The sequence below is a fragment of the Hypomesus transpacificus genome, chromosome 14, assembly GCF_021917145.1.
Source record: "Hypomesus transpacificus isolate Combined female chromosome 14, fHypTra1, whole genome shotgun sequence".
Classification (NCBI taxonomy): domain Eukaryota; kingdom Metazoa; phylum Chordata; class Actinopteri; order Osmeriformes; family Osmeridae; genus Hypomesus; species Hypomesus transpacificus.
The window spans coordinates 14,834,507-14,851,373 of record NC_061073.1 but is presented as its reverse complement, the minus strand read 5'-3'; the positions used below and the strand labels follow the sequence as shown (position 1 = coordinate 14,851,373).

Here is a 16,867-nt window from a genome sequence, read left to right as displayed (position 1 = left end):
CAAGACCAGAGAATGAACCAGTAGGCATAGAGGTGGTCAAGCCTAAACTGGGAGACTGTCATTTGATGGTCTGGGGGGATGACTTTGTGCTGGCCCGCGCAGATCTGGACCAAGGCACTGATCCAAAACGTAGGCTAAACAAACTGCAAGCAGTTTCATGCCAGAGACACTATCATTTAGGCCTTCATTGTAGTATTGGTCTCATGAGAGATCTAGGGAGTCAGATGGCTGAGCGGTTAGGGAATCAGGCTATTAATCAGAAGGTTGCTGGATAGATTCCCGGCCGTGCCAAATTACGTTGTGTCCTTGGGCAATACACTTCACCCTATTTGCCTCAGGGGAAATGTCCCTGTACACACTGTAAGTCGCGTCTGCTAAATGACTAAATGTAATGTAATCTAAATCTTATAAGGTGACATAAGTGGGGTTACTTTAACCTTTACAAAACAACATGCAGTTGTTATACAACGTTCACCACTAGAGGGTAGCCACTGTTTGTACTTTATCCACCCGGACGGCTCAAATTCCAGTGTAAGACAGGAAGGAGAGTCAACTGTGAGGTTAGTCAATAAGCTTTCGGGTGTTCTTCTGTTGTGATGAAAGAGAGGTATTGTTCTTGACCCCCCCCCCCCCCACACACACACACACATCCCTTATTTTTTCCTTTCAGGAAATTCAGTCAGAGGGAGTCCTACAGTGTGGGGGGTGTACTACAGCTGTATGACCACATGGTTGGGGTCTGGGAGAGGGGAAGTGGTTTAGTCAGGAGGAGCTTCCTCTGATATGACTGTCTGAGATTGTCCATGCTGTCAGAAACTGTGTCCATAGAAGGATGTGGAGGGGTTCTGCCTATAGGACCATCACCACTTCATCTCTTGGGCCTACCATCCTTACCTCTGGGAGAATGAGGTGACTGTAAAGTGTGAAAAAAGAGGCCGCAGACAAATCAGGCAGAGGCTCCATCTTGCGAACATTCAGCAATAATTTATTTTCATAATCTCAAGAACCACCAAGTCTTATCATCTGGAAAATTCAACTTCAGTTGCCAACAACACAGTTTTGAAAAATGTAAAGTTACTATACAAATTCTTAATAGAAAAAAGAATAAATTAACTGTGGAATTCTGTATTTTTTTTTGTCAATTCCACATTTTTTTCTACAACACCTTTTTCTGTCTGTTTACAGATGAACAGAACCCATAAAATCAAGTTACATGCGCTATTGACAGGTGGAGGGGTGTCCTACTGAATGGTTGTTAAATTATGTCTTAGTTTTGCACATCTGGTATTTGTAACTATTGATAACAATGAAAAGAGGCCTATAGTATCCTATTTGACAAAGCAGTAACTGGTCATTGTGTAGCACCTGAATGGGTTGTTACAATGTCAGAACTTAACAAAAGAATACTGGTTCATATAAAAAAGGAACATTGTTAAAACAGCAGATAATGTTATCAACCCCACATAGGCTTACAGTGCCTTCCATACAGGAACATATGGATAAAAGAGTTAGTTAAGTTTTCTAATGTCTTACATTTTCTATGGAGCACAGAGCATGGTGTGTTTGGGATTACAGTATGTGGGAAGAATACATACATCACATTGATCTTAGAGGTCCGAGATTACCACAGGGGCAGGGGTTAAAGGTCAAATCAGGATCTTAAATAATTTTTTGGGATTCTTAGTTTTGTTCCTTGATCCTTGAGGCATGTTGGGTTAGAAGTAGTGAGGGCAGAAGGTCGGTGTGTAGACCAGGGCCAGACCAAGCATTCTGCAGGAGAGGATTGAGAAGATGGGCTTGGTATGGCAGGATCCATTCGGGGAGAATCATTTTCTAGCTACAGGATCATGCAGGGAATGGGCGACACCCTACCATACATAATAAGGTAGTCTAGATATCGGTGAATAACATTTCTCAGGATTCAGAGAGGCACATGGCACTGTGGTCGTACTCAGAAGCGGGATAGTACCATGACCTCCAGACCATCACTGATAGAATGATCAACTTTTCAAGAGTATTTCCTGTAAGTAAGTATAACCAAGGCGACATGCCTCTCTCAATCGTTGAAAAATTCCACTACTGTTAGCTAAGTATAAACGGATATGACTGTCTCATTCTTGTGCAACGACAAAACAGTTGATGGAAACACCATTGGAACAAGAAAACCCTTCCAGTTGTTCTGGGTGAGGATATGATTCATCAGAGGACCCAAGCTGTTAGAAGGGACTACAATTCCTTGTTTCCTTTGTTTACCTACAAGAACAACCCTTCACATATGAGGCATCCCGTCAAACTTTAGGCAGTTTCCTTTCTTCGGTACAAAAAACGGAGGGTGTGCTTTAAAATACCTGTTACTTTATGTATGTGGCAAAGGATTTGGGTTCTCAATGAATGCACAGCTGAGAAAGGCTGGTCTCAGGTCAGGGATATGGCTTTGTGTTTTCTGTGGTGCAGTCCTGTTACAAAAGGATGCAGAGGCCCCGTATCAAGGCCATTCCAAAGGTCAAAGTTCACACACAACATCACCCACAGTATTAAAAGCACAATGACATAAACACCCTGTTTGTTTTCGGGGTGAGGTGGTCTCTATACATGAGTGTGCATATGCGTTGGCATGTCTTTATTGATGTGTTGCTATCTGGAATGCATTCTAAATCATGTGCTGTGATTCATATGTTCTGAAGAATACTGGTTCTTCACCAATAATAGTCTTAAAGACACTGTGTAATTGTGTAAATGTTGTGCTCTTAAAAATTAAGATTTAAAACCTTTATTTGTTGACACAAAAACCTGGTTCAGTTGACTCAGGAGTTTAACTGGTCCATTTAAGAGACATGTCTTCAAGCTCCTTAACTCTGGTCTGATGACTTGTCAGATCCTGAGCACTTCCTGCTTGACTACTGTAAGAGCATTCTCAGATTTGAAGTTCATGGGAATTACCGGGATACAGTACAAAACATAGATGGCACTGCTGAAAGAACAATGTTTTGGGAGAAAGAGAGAGGAGGTTTGAGCAAAAATATGACAGTCTAAAACCACGGCCTGGCCTGTGTTGGATGGTTAACAGTAAATCTGAGTAGTACAGCTAGAACAGCATAGCTACAAGAACATCATACAAAACACAGACGCCTCTTTGAGATGGAGAGATCTGCAACACGAGAGCTTTCCTCGTGAGATGTCTATCTTCCATGACTAAGCGCTCTCCAGAGGGCGCTCCGGGGGGGTTTAAGGTTGGCCTCTGAACCTCCAGTCTGCTACCCTGATCTGCTGGCTGTCGCAGAGGGAAGAAACCAATACCGGGGGTGGGCCAGACAGAGAGAGCCATGCAAAGGAACAAACACATGGACTCTCCTCCCACCATACGTGTTGCGCTGACAGCCACACAGTGCGATGGGAGGTCAGCCCTCCAACAGCTTGGACCAGAAAGTGAGGGACGAGATGAAAGAGAGGCACACACTGCTGAACGCACCAGCCGAGGATTGGCTTTCACATTTCACCCGGGCCAATCTAAAAATCTAATTATGAAAAAATAGAGAATGTTTCATTCCTCCAGATCGGCCTTGATTGTTACGGAATAACTGTTGATCCCTATGTTGAGCTGTGGAATGGGGGGCTCGTGTTTCCTGCATCACAGGCAGACTGAGGGAACGTCCTTTTCCTCTCCAGCCCTATCCCACTCCTACACCCTGACAACATGTGACCCCTGGCCGGGGAGGAGCAGATTCTGGCCCAGGGAGGACCAGATTCTGTCCCAGGGAGGAGCAGATTCTGGCCCAGGGAGGTGCAGATTCTGGCCCAGGGAGGAGCAGATTCTGGCCCTCATCTCCGTTCCTGGAGGCCCAGTCATGGTGTCCACTCCCAGCACAGTAGGGGTCTGAGTACTCCCCAGCATGAGCCAGAGTTCCAAGTTAGCCTATGCTGAGCACCAGCCTATGCTGAGAACCAGTCCTGGGACTGGCACTGAGACAGGACTGTCCAGTTAGTGGATCTCTGGCTGTGACCAAGACAGTTATGTTTTGGAATTAGAATCGGGTTTGTTTCTTGCAGGATAATCTGAGTTCACAAATAACAAATTCATTATCTGATAGTGCTAAGAAGAGTCTGTCTTCAGTGATGCTATCTTTTTGTTTGTACAGAAAACGAAAGGAGAAATGAACAGAAAAGAAAAATGGCAACAACAGAACAAAGAAATGTACTTCGCCCCAAACATTAGTCCGAATTAGGGGGTGGGGCTCAAATCCATCAAGTATCTTCTGATTGGCTGGCAGTACTGACAGTCACTACAGTCAGGGTTGGGGTTTGGGTATGAATATGGGATATTGGAAGTAGTCTATTTGTCTGTGTGTGTGCTCTATTTTCCCCTCCCCTTAGCCAAGTCTCTGTGTCTGGGTTATGAGGAGTACACAAGCTCTGGTGCTGGGTTCAAGGTCAAAGTTCAGGAGCTGAGGCTCTGGTTTCCCATTGGTTGGCTGCTCCGAGGCAAAGTCCCAGCAGAGGGAGAGGAGCGTGGACAGCTATATGGTAACAGGGGAGGGGGGGGGAGGGGGTGTACATCTGTTTTATGGTCAGTCTAGTCAGAGCACAGTGGTGGGCTGGGGTGGAGGTTGTTGATTTGTGGAGCTGGATGGTTGGAGGGCAGTCGAGTGTGTGTTTGCATGTGGGGGGGGGGGGGGGGGGGGGGCGGGGGAGGAGGAGGAGGGGGGGCGGGGTTTCTCAGACCAGGGTTCCAGGTTTGGCCTTGTCGTGTCCGTACCACTGCACGTCTGCCAGCTCTGAACACAGGGGGCTGCCGAGGAAACAGCTGTCGTTGAACGACCTGCACACGCACAGACACAGAAACCTCACGTTAGCCTTTTTTTCTCTCTCCAAAATAGCTTTCGACAGCACATTCGTTCAAAACAAACACATTCCTCTTTCCAGCTCATTCCTAGTCACTAGTCACACGGTAAAAAGAGTTTATATTAGTGTACATCTGCAGGAGAGATGAGCCACATAGAGAAACCACCACACAGCCACGCAACAGAACAGGAGCACGTGCAGAGACCACACAGAGGAAACCAGCAAGGAGGGAGCTAAGGTGGCCATCCTCAGCTAACTAGGGGGGAAACTAGGGGTGTGGGGGTGGACAGAGCGTCGGCCACAGAGCGCCAGGCTGACAGTACCTCTATGCGTCAGAGCTGGGCTGTGGAGGAGACTGACAGGTGTCTTCAGTAGGAGAGCTGTCTGCTGTGCCTCTAAACCAGGAAAGAGGACACACACACACACACAAGGCAAGGAGGGTTAGTACAGGGGAAGAGACACGTAGGGGACAGGACGGGGGGGGGAGAGAGAGAGAGGAGAGGACAGTGTGTGAGACAAGGAAGTGAAAATATAAGAGGGCAGGAGGTAACAAGATGGCAACAAGGATGGAAGATATGGACAAGGGAAAAGGGAGGACAAAGAATTCAGACAAGAGGACATGAAAGAGAAGGCAGAGGGAGTAGGAGTTAGAGAGAAGGTTAACGTCAATGCGTTAATGTTTATGGTGAGAGCAGTTTCGTCAGCGGGTCACAGAGATACCACAGAAAGCCAAAGGTTGTCAGAGCGCTGGAGGTTGGTTAGGCCGAGGTAGAAGTGCAGAGAAGCTGAAGAGGATGCAGTGTTTGCACAGGCTCAGCTCACAAGCTATCGCCTCATAGAAGTCTAGTATTAAGAGAGTGGCTCGTAGCTAAAACTGGTACAGGCCCGACCTAATCATTCTTCATCTGACTTGGGTGTGTTTGTGTGCGTCTTACCCGCTCTGCCAGTTGAGGATATGTTGTGGGCTGCAGGGAGGGGTGGGAGTGGCTGTCAGTTCACTGGAGGGGGTCATACTCCTCTGGCTGTGAGGAGACGCTGCTACAGAGAGCACACACACAGACACACACAACGTTATACACACAGCACACACTCTCACTTGCCCCCCTGCACAAGCACACACAGGATGGAATCCCAACAATGCTCCATATATGGGCAGGGGGAGGGGCAGCCATGAGTAAAGGACTCCATAAGCCTCAGGGATTATGTTACAGATCACATGAGGCTTTTCCCTGCTACTACGGCACAAGCCTAGTTGGCGCAGTAGGCAGCGCGTCAGTCTCATAATCTGAAGGTCGTGAGTTCGAGCCTCACACTGGGCATGTATGTTTTTTTCATGTTACTTTTTGAATCAAAGAAGTTCATCAGTGAGGTCCAAAGTCCTGTACGGTTTGAATGTCTTTTCCACTGGTGAAACTTAACACAGGGTTTCAGTGTGTGTGTGTGTGCGTGTGTGTGTGTGCGTGTCTCACCTGGTGAGCCCTTGGCGAGCGTGCCCACCCTGCTCCCTCGCCCGTGTCCCAGCGTGCCCTGCAGCGAGCCTCCGTCCGAGGCGTTGGACCCAGAGTGTGAGTGGGCCCTCTCCTTCAGGCTCCCCGAGGACCTCTGGTACCAGCAGCGCAGCTCGTCCGACACCGCCGCCCTGCCCCCTCCTCCTCCTCCCCCGTCTCGCCCCAGCGAGGGAGTCCGTACAATCTGGGAGCGAGAGGGGGTGAGCCTGCCACTGCCCTCGCCGCCCTCCTCGCCCCCCCAGGTCTCCTTGTACAGGCCGCCGGCAGTGTAGGAGCTGGAGGTCTTGAACTGGGCCTTGACACTGTAGTGGCCCTCCTGGTCGCTCTCGAGGCTGCGCACCACCACGGGGTTGGGACTGCCCTCCACGTACAGGGGGTACTCCTTGATGCGGTACTGGGACGAGGGCTGGCTCTGGCTGTGGAGGTACACCCCGTGGTGGCCCCCTCCTCCGGTGCTCCCGCCGCCCGCGCCGCAGCCGTTCTTAGCCGCCAGGTTGGGCATGGAGCCGGAGTTGGAGGAGCCCAGGTGACCCGCCGACCTGGGGGAGGGGAAACGGGGGGGAAGAGGGGTGGACAGACGGGTGAGTGCAAGTTTTGCAACACAAGTACACTGCAAATTGTTCTGCTCGCCAAGATTTAAAATCTTAGTTTTGGAAATATAATGTTTATTATCTTGTTTCAAAAATTATTTTGTTGTGTCTATCTTTCAATCTTTGGTTTATTCTTAAGCCTATACTTATTTCTAGACTGGAACCAACTTATTTTAAGATATCTTGTCGCGTAAAATGATCTGTCCATAGATCAGCGAGATAATTTCACCAGTATCAAGTCATTTTCTCTTCAAATTTGGTGTTAATTTCTTGTATTTTAGCAGCCCTTTTTTGGCAGTGTAAAGGCAGTAAAGACAACCACAGACACACACACACACAGGTACCTGTGCCTCTGCCTCTGCCGGGCCTTGGAGGAGGAGTCCTCCCCCAGGGTGGAGTAGTTGGGGTTGCTGCCGGGCGCCAGGGGCCCTGGGGGGTAGTAGTGCTCCGAGCTGCTCTGGCTGGTGCAGGACGAGCAGTCGTCCAGGGGGTCCGAGCCGTTGGAGTGGCGTGTCCCTGGGGCCAGGAAGAAGTCGGGGCTGCCCAGCGGTCCCACAGTGTGTGTGTGTGTGTCAGGGTCGGAGGCCAGCAGCTTCCCCTGGGACTCCAGGCTGGAGCTCCGGTTCCTAAAGTGCTGAGCCAGACTGTGTAGACGAGTAGGACTGATGTCCACAGATCTGAGACACACGCACATACACACAGACATACATCAGGTAGGTGGACATACTAAGCCAACATTACTGTCCGTCCAACTTAAATGACCTAATACCACCCTCTGAGGATGTGCATAGGTTCAGTATGAGATCGGATCAGGCTGTGTTTATGCAGTTCTGTCCTTTGGCTCTCTATGACAGCGAGCCATGCTATCCAGAGGTTGAGGGGGAGGTCGAGTGTTTGTGTGTGTCTGTGTGCGTTTCTGACCTGGTGGAGTGTACGTAGTGCGGGGCCCTGGTCCTCAGGTCGGGGGTGGAGGGCATGCTGGACTGGGAGTTCCAGAGAGGAAGGCTCCTAATGGGACTGCTCTGGAGAGAGTTACTGCCCCCGGCCTCCGCGCTCCCAGAGCTGGGGAAACGCCTGTGACTGGGGGCAGAGAGAGAGGGAGTGAGGGGGAGTTGGCAGTGAGGGACCACGCCTCTCAACATCTCAGCTGCTATCCCTCCAGCGGACCCCTCACCTGGACTGGGAGGAGCGCTTCTTGACCCTCTCGTACGGCTCGTCCAGCGACGACTCGCTCCACATCTTGGGCTTGATGGGGGACTTGTCGTAGTCCTGCCGTGTGTAGTGCAGGTGCCGCAGGCCCTCCAGGGACTGCGGGGGAGGGGGCCGGCTGTGGGAGGGAGGCCGCGGGGGCAGGCCCTTGTGGGGGGACGCCACCGGGGAGAAGGTGGGGGTCCCTGTCACCTGGGAGTCGTCTGGGGCGGGAGAGGGGGGGCGTGAGACGGAGGGTTAGACTGGCACGGTGAACGCTTCCATTGTTCTGTATGCGCTGCAGTATGAGGTGAGAGTGGGCGGAAGTGAACGACAGAGTGAGAAAGGGAGAGAGGGAGAGAGTGGAAAAAGAGGGCGATCGAGGAAGAGAGAGACGGAGATGAAGAGGTTGAAGGAGAGAGACGAAGAAAGAGTGGATTCAAAGAAAGACGTACCGTCGTCTAAGACCAGCGCGTCAGACAGTGAGCTGTCCTCTGAGCCGATGTTGGCTTCTGGAGTAAAAGGAACAAGAGCGGGGGGGTCAGAGGACATGTCGATAACATCGTCTGCTTGTGTGTGTGTGTGTGAGTGTGTGTGCGCGAGTGTGTGTGTGTGTGTGAGTGTGTGTGTGTGAGTGTGTGTTCTCACCCTCGATGATAAGGGAGGCTCTCTGAGTAGGCTTCTTGCCGGAGCGGACACGGTGCTCGTTGATGGAGTTCTCGATCTCCTGCAGCTTCTTCAGAGCGTTCAGGTACGACGTCTTCCTCTGCTTCTTCAGCTTCTTACTGCTCACATGGGGGTCGCTGGCCAATCGCCGGGCCGCCTCGGTGATCTGGGATTGGATGGCGAACTCCCGCTCCAAGCGCTCCAGCTCCTCCTCCTGAGAGAGATAAAGAGAGTAAGAAAGAGTGACAGATATTTTCAGTAATCTAAAAGGTTGATGCTTGTCCACAAATATGATACTTTGAGCTAAAACAAATAGCTTCAACATAGACAAAATAAATAAACAATACTCAAATGTAGAAAACGCATGCTATAAATCACAGCTCTTAATGACCTACGCACACAATGTGCAGTCATTCTCACATGCTCACACTGGAACATGTACACAAATGCGTGCCAGTACAAACACAAAGAGGAAATCATTCATCTCTTTTGCGCCCCCTACTTTCCCAGAATGGACCTGCCTCTCGTGGGACCTCTGTTAGCCCCCCAATAATAACAGCCCTCCCCTCCCCTCCCCTCCCCTCCCCTCCCCTCCCCTCCCCTCCCCTCCCCTCCCCTCCCCTCTAGAGCACCGTGGATCAACTTGTTGAAGTCACAGGATCCATGTCAAAAACCAGCCAGCAGCGACCAGGGGAACTGGGTGTATGTGCGTATGTGGCAGGCTGTCTGTGTGTCTTTCTGTGTGTTTGTGTGTGTGTGTGTTTGTTTGTGGGTTTGTGTGTGTGTGTGGCTTCCTAGAAAACATCCCAGGGACCCACTAACAAAAAAACCCAACTCAAATACGTTTTGTTCACGGATGAGCATAAAATCAACATATCCACACACACACACACCAAGGACGCTTTTGCTACAGTGGTGACATCTCAACATCTCAAAGGACTATCTCAACCTACAGGAATCTCTCACTAACACTCCTTAGAGCCCACTCCAAGAATAGCTTGTGTGTGTTCCGAAGCAACAGGGTCTACAATAGAGCAGTGTAGAACCAGAGACATCTTTCTGCCTGTCTGGCTGTTTCGTTACACTGTGCCCCTGGATCCCATTCAATATACACAATCCTAATGACACACTCACACACAGACACAGACACACACACACACACTCGCACACTTGCCTACTATCACCACTTCCTGTGAATACAGACCCAGACAGCCTATATTTAGCCCCGGAGCTCTGGAAAATCTACCAGTGAAAGAAACAGCAGGAGAGACAGTCAGAGAACCAGGATGACGGCTGACAGTCATCCCTGATCCGGGCCTCATCCTCTTTGGGTCTCTCCAACTTCCAGCAACAGTCATCCTCTGACTTTCCCTCATCTGAAATCCCTGTATTACGTAAGGATCGTATGCATGTGTGTGTGTGGTCTCACCTCTCCCTTGGGCTGGATCTTCTGTTCGTCCAGTTTGAAGGCGGTGCCGATCTTCCTTCTGATAGTGGGGGCCTCCTCCCCAGGGTCTAGGGGATACTCCTTAGGAAGCTTCCCTGTGAGCTCCTGCACACACACACACACACACACACACACACACACCGTCAAACACACACACACACACCGTCAAACACACGTGCCCTTTCGTTCTTGAGGTTCTCTTTGTGTGTGTGTGTGTGTGTGTGCTTCTTACGGCCTCTCTGATGCAGATGTTCTTGAGTTCCTCCATCCTCTGCTTCAGTGTGTCCTCCAGGGCATCCTGTCTAGCCCTCAGGGCTGCCAGCATGTCCTTCTTAGCTGTCTGGGAGCTGTCCGACTCCTGGGAGCCTACACACACACACACACACATATACACACAAAAACACATGTTCAGAGACTAACAGGCAGGCAGATACATTGTTAAGGTCAAGAGACCCAACGTGTGTATGTGTTTCTGAGGAAGAGAGAGGGAGAAAGAGAAGGGGAGGGGGGTAGAGAGACTGTGTGCCTTGGGGGCACCTGCTGCCCTTTCAGGATGTTTACAAGGAAGTGACTGGAACATTTCGATAAGACTTGAACTTCTCTGTGTGTATGTGTGTGTGTATGTGTGTGTGTCTGTGTGTGTGTCTGTGTGTGTCTTTCAAAGGGGGGTAGTTAAGGACAAAGCGTGTAACACATGCTTGGTTCCAACCCCAGGCACACTAAGACGGGTGCAACCTCTCTTTTCTTATCTCTCTGTCTCTCTCTGTCTCTCTCTGTCTCTCTCTGTCTCTCTCTGTCTCTCTCTTTCTCTCTCTCTCTCTCTCTCTCTCTCTCTCTCTCTCTCTCTCTCTCTCTCTCTCTCTCTCTCTCTCTCTCTCTCTCCACAGTCAGCTCACTGTAAACACCCGTGCCCATTCAGCCCAGCCCATCATGGCAGCTAGATATCTCAGATTATCCACATCTCATATATGACTTTGGCAGTTTAGTAAGAGGGTGTCCAAGTAAGACTGAAGAACCTATGGCCAATAGGATCCATGTGAGAAGGGCTAAATTCAGAATCCTGGTGCCGGGCAGACATGGCCTTGGTTCAGAAGGGTGTCAAAAGATTACCAAATGAATAAGCCGAAGAAACAAGAGATGCAGGGGGGGAGGGGTTCCAGTGAGAGAGCAAGAGAGAAAGAGACAAAAAGGGAAAGAGAGAAAAGGAGGGAGGGAGAGAGAGAAGCAGACAGACTGAGAGGAAGAGAGCCATGAGAGATACAGTAGCAGCAAAACAGAGGTTGACACAGCGTGCAAGGGTACCAGTGCAAGACAAGGATGCTACTGTGCAGGGAATGGAAGACGGCATCAGCATTCAAAGTCACGCCCTGTGCCAGCTCTCCCATTCTCACTTTTCCTCCTCTTTTCTTTTCTAACCTTTGCACAGACATGCATTGTTCGAAAGGCTGGGATAAAACAGTTCCCCTCCCCTTCCCTCTGCCTTCTCTTACATAAACTATATATAGATCCAGGGCCCCTCCAGGATGGGCTGCGGCAGGGGGATTGTACGTACACACACACACATACACACACAAGGGTGAAGGAGCGAGAGAGAGAGAGAGAGAGAGAGAGAGGGGAGAGAGAGAGAGAGAGAGAGAGAGAGAGAGAGAGAGAGAGGGAGGGAGGGACAAGGGGATCGAGAAAATGGGAAGGAAAAAAACCCAGCAGAGAATCGAAACCCTCTTTTTCCAAAAAGCAGCTGTTTCTGTCTCTCTTCTGTTCACCACTCTCTCACACACACACACACACACACACACACACACACACACACACACACACACACACACACACACACACACACTGACCCGAGGAGAGCAGGCTCCCGCTGCTACCACTGATGATCTTGCCCTTGCTGCCCATGTTGGCTAGTTTGGAAGTCTTCAGGGTGCCAGTCTCGGTCAGGTCGATGGCGATCTCACTCAGACTCCGAGCTGCATGGATCTTTGACTGCAGAAGTGCAAACACACACGTTCACATTTCCACATTTCCTAAACTGGTCATCTGCAATGCATCAAGTTATCGAGTTGCATAAAGTGCAACAATATGTCTTGTGCATGTCTTGTATATTCCTCGAAATGACTAAACAACGGTTTTTAAACAACACCGTCACTACAGCTTGGTTGAGCTGGTTTTGTGCTGGTGGTCTGTGGTGTGGTCGGGTTTGGGCTAACCTCACCTTGCTCTGCTTGCGGTCCAGGTAAAACTGGTGTTGGCTGATGGCCATGGCCCAGATGGACTTGATGAGGGCGGGGCAGGCGTACCAGGTGTGCACGGCGATGCCACTGTGCCCAAACGTCCTCCTAGTCACAGACGCCCTACTGGTGGAGCGGACACAAGGCATCCTTATATACACTGAAGAAGGTATACACACACACACTAACACACACACACACTGTCAAAGAGTCTACACACACACTCACCAAGTATAACAAAATCTCTTCCCTGAGAACAGCACCCATTCTCACCTCCCCACGGATGAACTCAGCGGAATAATGCCAGAGTGTGTGAGAGAGCGATCGATGGAGAGAGTTAGAGAGAGGGAGAGAGAGTTAGATAGAGGGGGAGAGCGTTAGATAGAGGGGGAGAGAGTTAGATAGAGGGGGAGAGAGTTAGATAGAGGGGGAGAGAGTTACATAGAGGGGGAGAGAGTTAGATAGAGGGGGAGAGAGTTACATAGAGGGGGAGAGAGTTAGATAGAGGGGGAGAGAGTTACATAGAGAGGGAGAGAGTTAGATAGAGGGGGAGAGAGTTAGATAGAGGGGGAGAGAGTTAGATAGAGGGGGAGAGAGTTAGATAGAGGGGGAGAGAGTTAGATAGAGGGGGGGAGAGTTAAATAGAGGGGGAGAGAGTTAGATAGAGGGGGAGAGAGTTAGATAGAGGGGGAGAGAGTTAGATAGAGGGGGAGAGAGTTAGATAGAGAAAGAGCATGTGAGAGGGAGCAAGGGAGAGTCAGTGACCGACAGAGGCAGTGAGAAAGAGAGAAAAGGAGAGTTAAAGAGGGATGGAGAAAGTGAGGGTGGGAGCGAGAGAAGGAGGAAGAGAGAGGGAGAGAGAGAGAGAGAGAGAGAGAGGGAGAGAGAGGGAGAGAGAGGGAGAGAGAGAGAGAGAGGGAGAGAGAGGGAGAGAGAGTTCTGGTGGTGCCACACACGTCGTTTCCCACACGGTGCACTCAACGCTGGCGAAACAGACATCTGTATCTGAGCTACAGACCACATGGGTAATGACTGTCTCCTCTTTCTTTGACTCTCTCGTCTCTCTCCCGAGTCCCTCTCTTCCTCCTCCTTTCCTTTGCCGTCGTATAAACTCCATTCTCTCTTTCCCCCTCCTCCCAATCTTCCCCTTCACTGTAAAGAATAACACTGCATCTGCAGGGATGTTAAATAAACAGAAACGACTTCACTTCCTCCGCATGACAGCCACGGCGACTCACTCTGAGTGTGTGTAAGTACGCGTGTGTACGTGTGTGTGTGTGTGTAACCAGTTAAGTCTGTGTCGATCCTCACGACGGAGCCCAGAACGGGGCTTGTTGTCTCAGACCAGCACAACTGGAGTGTCACAGTGTTAACCGTTCTATCGCTTTCCAGTCGTGCCTATCTTAGGAATGTCCTCCTTACCTACGCGACCTGTCTGGTGTTCCTGCAGTTCCTCTAAACGGTTTCAGCTGAAGCTGTAACCCGACCGTAAAGCAATCAGATCGAACTCCCTGATGTGGAAGCACGCACACACACACACACACACACGCGCTCACACACACACACAGACATGTGATTTAGATTTACCTCCTGGGATCATGTACTTCCACCGAAAACTTCTTCTCTCGGAAGTAGAGGTTCTCCAGCTGACGCCATTGAAACACCTGAGGGGCACAAGACACACGCGCTCAGCAGGGCTGACGCGGGCCATATGTCCGCACGCCGGCCAAACGGGACAAATCCCAAAGCCACGGCGCTCCTAACGGCGCGTACTGTACGTCCGCTGAGCGCTAGGGCTGAAGCGTAGCGTCCTCCATAAAGCGCAAGTCTGAAGGAGGGGTGGAGGAGGAGACCCTGACGAGGGGGAGAGGGGGGGGGGAGATGGAGAGGGAGGAGGAGGAGGGGGGGGGGCTCTGATCGGATCCAGAACGGGCGGTGTCGTCAGGGACTGTTCCCCCGCGGCTCTGCAGTATGACCTCACCTCAGAGAGAGAAAGGAGGCTCTCCTCCCCTCCGCTCTGCCTTTTCTCTCTCCTCTTCTTTTCCGTTCTCTCTACGAACCATCAGCTCCTCTTTCAGTGGAGCCAAACCCGGCCGGGCGAGAAGGCTTCCCGAGGCACAATCCCGTGTGCGTTTGTGTGTTTCGCCAGCGAGCGAGGGAACAGAAAGTCCTGAGTCGGTGGGTGTTCACCATCTGTAGGCGAGCGTGAGTGTGTGTTGGAAGCGTGAGTGTGTGTGTGTGTGAAGTTAAGTTTCCTCTTCTCCCGGAGCCCTGCCAGCACGGCCGGGGAGGGAGGGAGGGGGGGGGGCTGTTTGGACCTCCTCTCCCCCTGACCCCTCCTCCCTCCCTGAGGGAGGACGCTTCCTGCTCTGGGCTCTGTGGCTGGGAGGTGTGTGTGTGTGTGTGTGTGTGTGTGTGGATGAGTGTGTGTATATAGGGGGTCAGGGGAAGGGGGAGGGAGGCTTACTGTGGCCCCACCAAATGAAGTACTTTTGCTTTGTATAGTCAGACCATTCTACACACACACATACACACACACACACATAGACACACACACACATACACACACACTCAGGTTTATGTCTGTTTCTTGTTAGAGAGTCGCAGCAGTTATTGTTATACTCGCAATCTTGTCTTTATCAACCGGAACACACACAGAAAGGACTCTTCAACACACCCACACACACTGGCTGGAGAATTACAGGCTATTGTATCGAGACGGTACAGAACACAACTGAAACACGCCAATGCTAGCAGAGTGAGAACGAGCTCGGAGCAAAACAACAGGAGAAAGAGAAAACTATTGCAGGATGAGGGAGGGAGAGAGAGAGAGAGGGAGGGAGGGAGGGAGGGAGGGAGGGAGGGAAAGGAGGAGGGGGCACAGGCTTGGAATTTTAACAGCCTGGGAAAACAATGGAGAGAGGGATGAGGGAGGAAAGGGGGGAGGCAAGGGGGGAGAAATATTCCCCAAACTGCTTATGAACACCACACCCGAAGTAAGCGAAAGAGGGTGTGTGTGTGTGTGTCTATGTGTGTGTGTGCATGCATGCGTGAGGACAAAACATCAGGGTGCTTATCAACACGCTCGATGTAGGGTGAACTCTCAATGGTGTATGAAAAGTTAATGCTGCATGGTGCTAAAAATAAGGAGGCCGGACAGATAAGGCGGGTGTATGTGCATGAGTCGTACACGCTCGCGTGTGTGTGTAGCTGTGAAGAAGATTAGGAAAGGTGTCTGTGACAAGAGTGTGTAAGAGTTTCCAAAAATAAAACCACTAGTGCTGTCGACGCCATCTCTGCAGGCGTGTGTGGATATGTGGAGGTGACCATGGCGTCTTTCACTGTTAAGTTCACCTGGACCCGCCGGTATCCACACATGGAGACGATCTCAAACTGGAAGAACTGAATTCTGAAAGACCTGACGTGTGGCACGCAGACAGGCACACGCACGAGCACCCAATGAACCGGAGACGCACCGGATGTGACGGCGAACGAGTTTGAATCGCAGACACAGCGGCAGAAACACACGCCAGAAGATGGGTGTCTGGAGGCCCCACTGTCAGAATACTGTTCTAGAACTGGGGGGCCAGGCCAAAGACTTCCACGTCTATTCCTGTCAGCCGTGAGCTGGACCTAGGTTCTATAGGTCTATTGTGTCTTCATTAGGGTGGGTCTCTCATTCTCTCCAGCCTGGTCATACATTGTCGTGGAAACAGTGATCCAGCCGGCGAGCACTTCCTGTTGTTTGTGATTGGGTGGCGTTCGGGGAGAGGGGCGTCGATCTGAATTGTTACAGTCGTTCGAACACCACGGAATTAGGCGGTACAACAATGTCAGAAGGTTGTGTTGGCACAGGGACTGTGTTGTTCGTTTCCAGGGCCTCAGTCGACAGTCGTATGATCATTGTGTAATCAGGGTGGATCTAAGTCTTCTCACTTTGAGTGACAGACTGAGGCACCAACTTCTCTCTCTCAGCCTCAATGAGTCGGTCGGTCAGTCAGTCAGTCAGTCAGTCAACTCATAAAGCTCTAATCTCTGGTTAAGTGACTCAGAGCACACTAACAAGGCGTTTTTACTGTGTGTGGTTTAGTAGTAAATCTGTGTGTGTGTGTGTTAGGGAAGGAGCTTGTCGCTTGTGGCGAGGGAAGAGGGCAAGGTGGGCCAATTAAACAGGCTGCCTGCCTCGTGGTGTCTCATTCTAGTCACTGCAGGATGTTTCCCAGCTGATGAAACACATCTGCTACAACTGCCGCCCACACACACACACACACACACACACACACACACACACACGCCACATTTTACAGAGGGTAAAAGTCACGACAGAACCTAGTCAAGACGATTTGAAACAACATTGGATAAGGCAGTGTCCCTGAGTCAGGAGCGCTCCACTGTGCC

At 50.7% G+C, this 16,867-nt stretch overlaps 1 protein-coding gene and 1 non-coding gene across 5 annotated transcripts in view; one reads left to right on the top strand and one right to left on the bottom strand.

Moving 5' to 3' along the window:
- Positions 1-2,754: 2,754 nt before the first annotated feature.
- Positions 2,755-16,867, bottom strand: part of frmd4a (FERM domain containing 4A) — a 44,588-nt gene continuing 30,475 nt past the window's right edge. Inside the window, exons 12-24 of one of the 4 annotated variants that reach the window (XM_047033273.1) lie at positions 14,057-14,133; positions 12,454-12,595; positions 12,083-12,224; positions 10,471-10,604; positions 10,221-10,343; positions 8,774-9,005; positions 8,581-8,637; positions 8,112-8,349; positions 7,859-8,017; positions 7,282-7,614; positions 6,309-6,886; positions 5,775-5,877; positions 2,755-4,816 (exon numbers count right to left, since the gene is read on the bottom strand). In XM_047033273.1, the coding sequence (XP_046889229.1) occupies positions 4,714-4,816; positions 5,775-5,877; positions 6,309-6,886; positions 7,282-7,614; positions 7,859-8,017; positions 8,112-8,349; positions 8,581-8,637; positions 8,774-9,005; positions 10,221-10,343; positions 10,471-10,604; positions 12,083-12,224; positions 12,454-12,595; positions 14,057-14,133 (2,421 nt within the window). In that variant the 3' untranslated portion in view covers positions 2,755-4,713. Of the gene's footprint in view, positions 4,817-5,774; positions 5,878-6,308; positions 6,887-7,281; positions 7,615-7,858; positions 8,018-8,111; positions 8,350-8,580; positions 8,638-8,773; positions 9,006-10,220; positions 10,344-10,470; positions 10,605-12,082; positions 12,225-12,453; positions 12,596-12,697; positions 12,835-14,056; positions 14,134-16,867 lie in introns of those variants that run through there. The other 3 variants (XM_047033270.1, XM_047033271.1, XM_047033272.1) reach the window with 3 other exon arrangements.
- Positions 6,086-6,158, top strand: trnam-cau. Its single transcript has one exon. It is a non-coding gene; the product is annotated as a tRNA-Met (tRNA).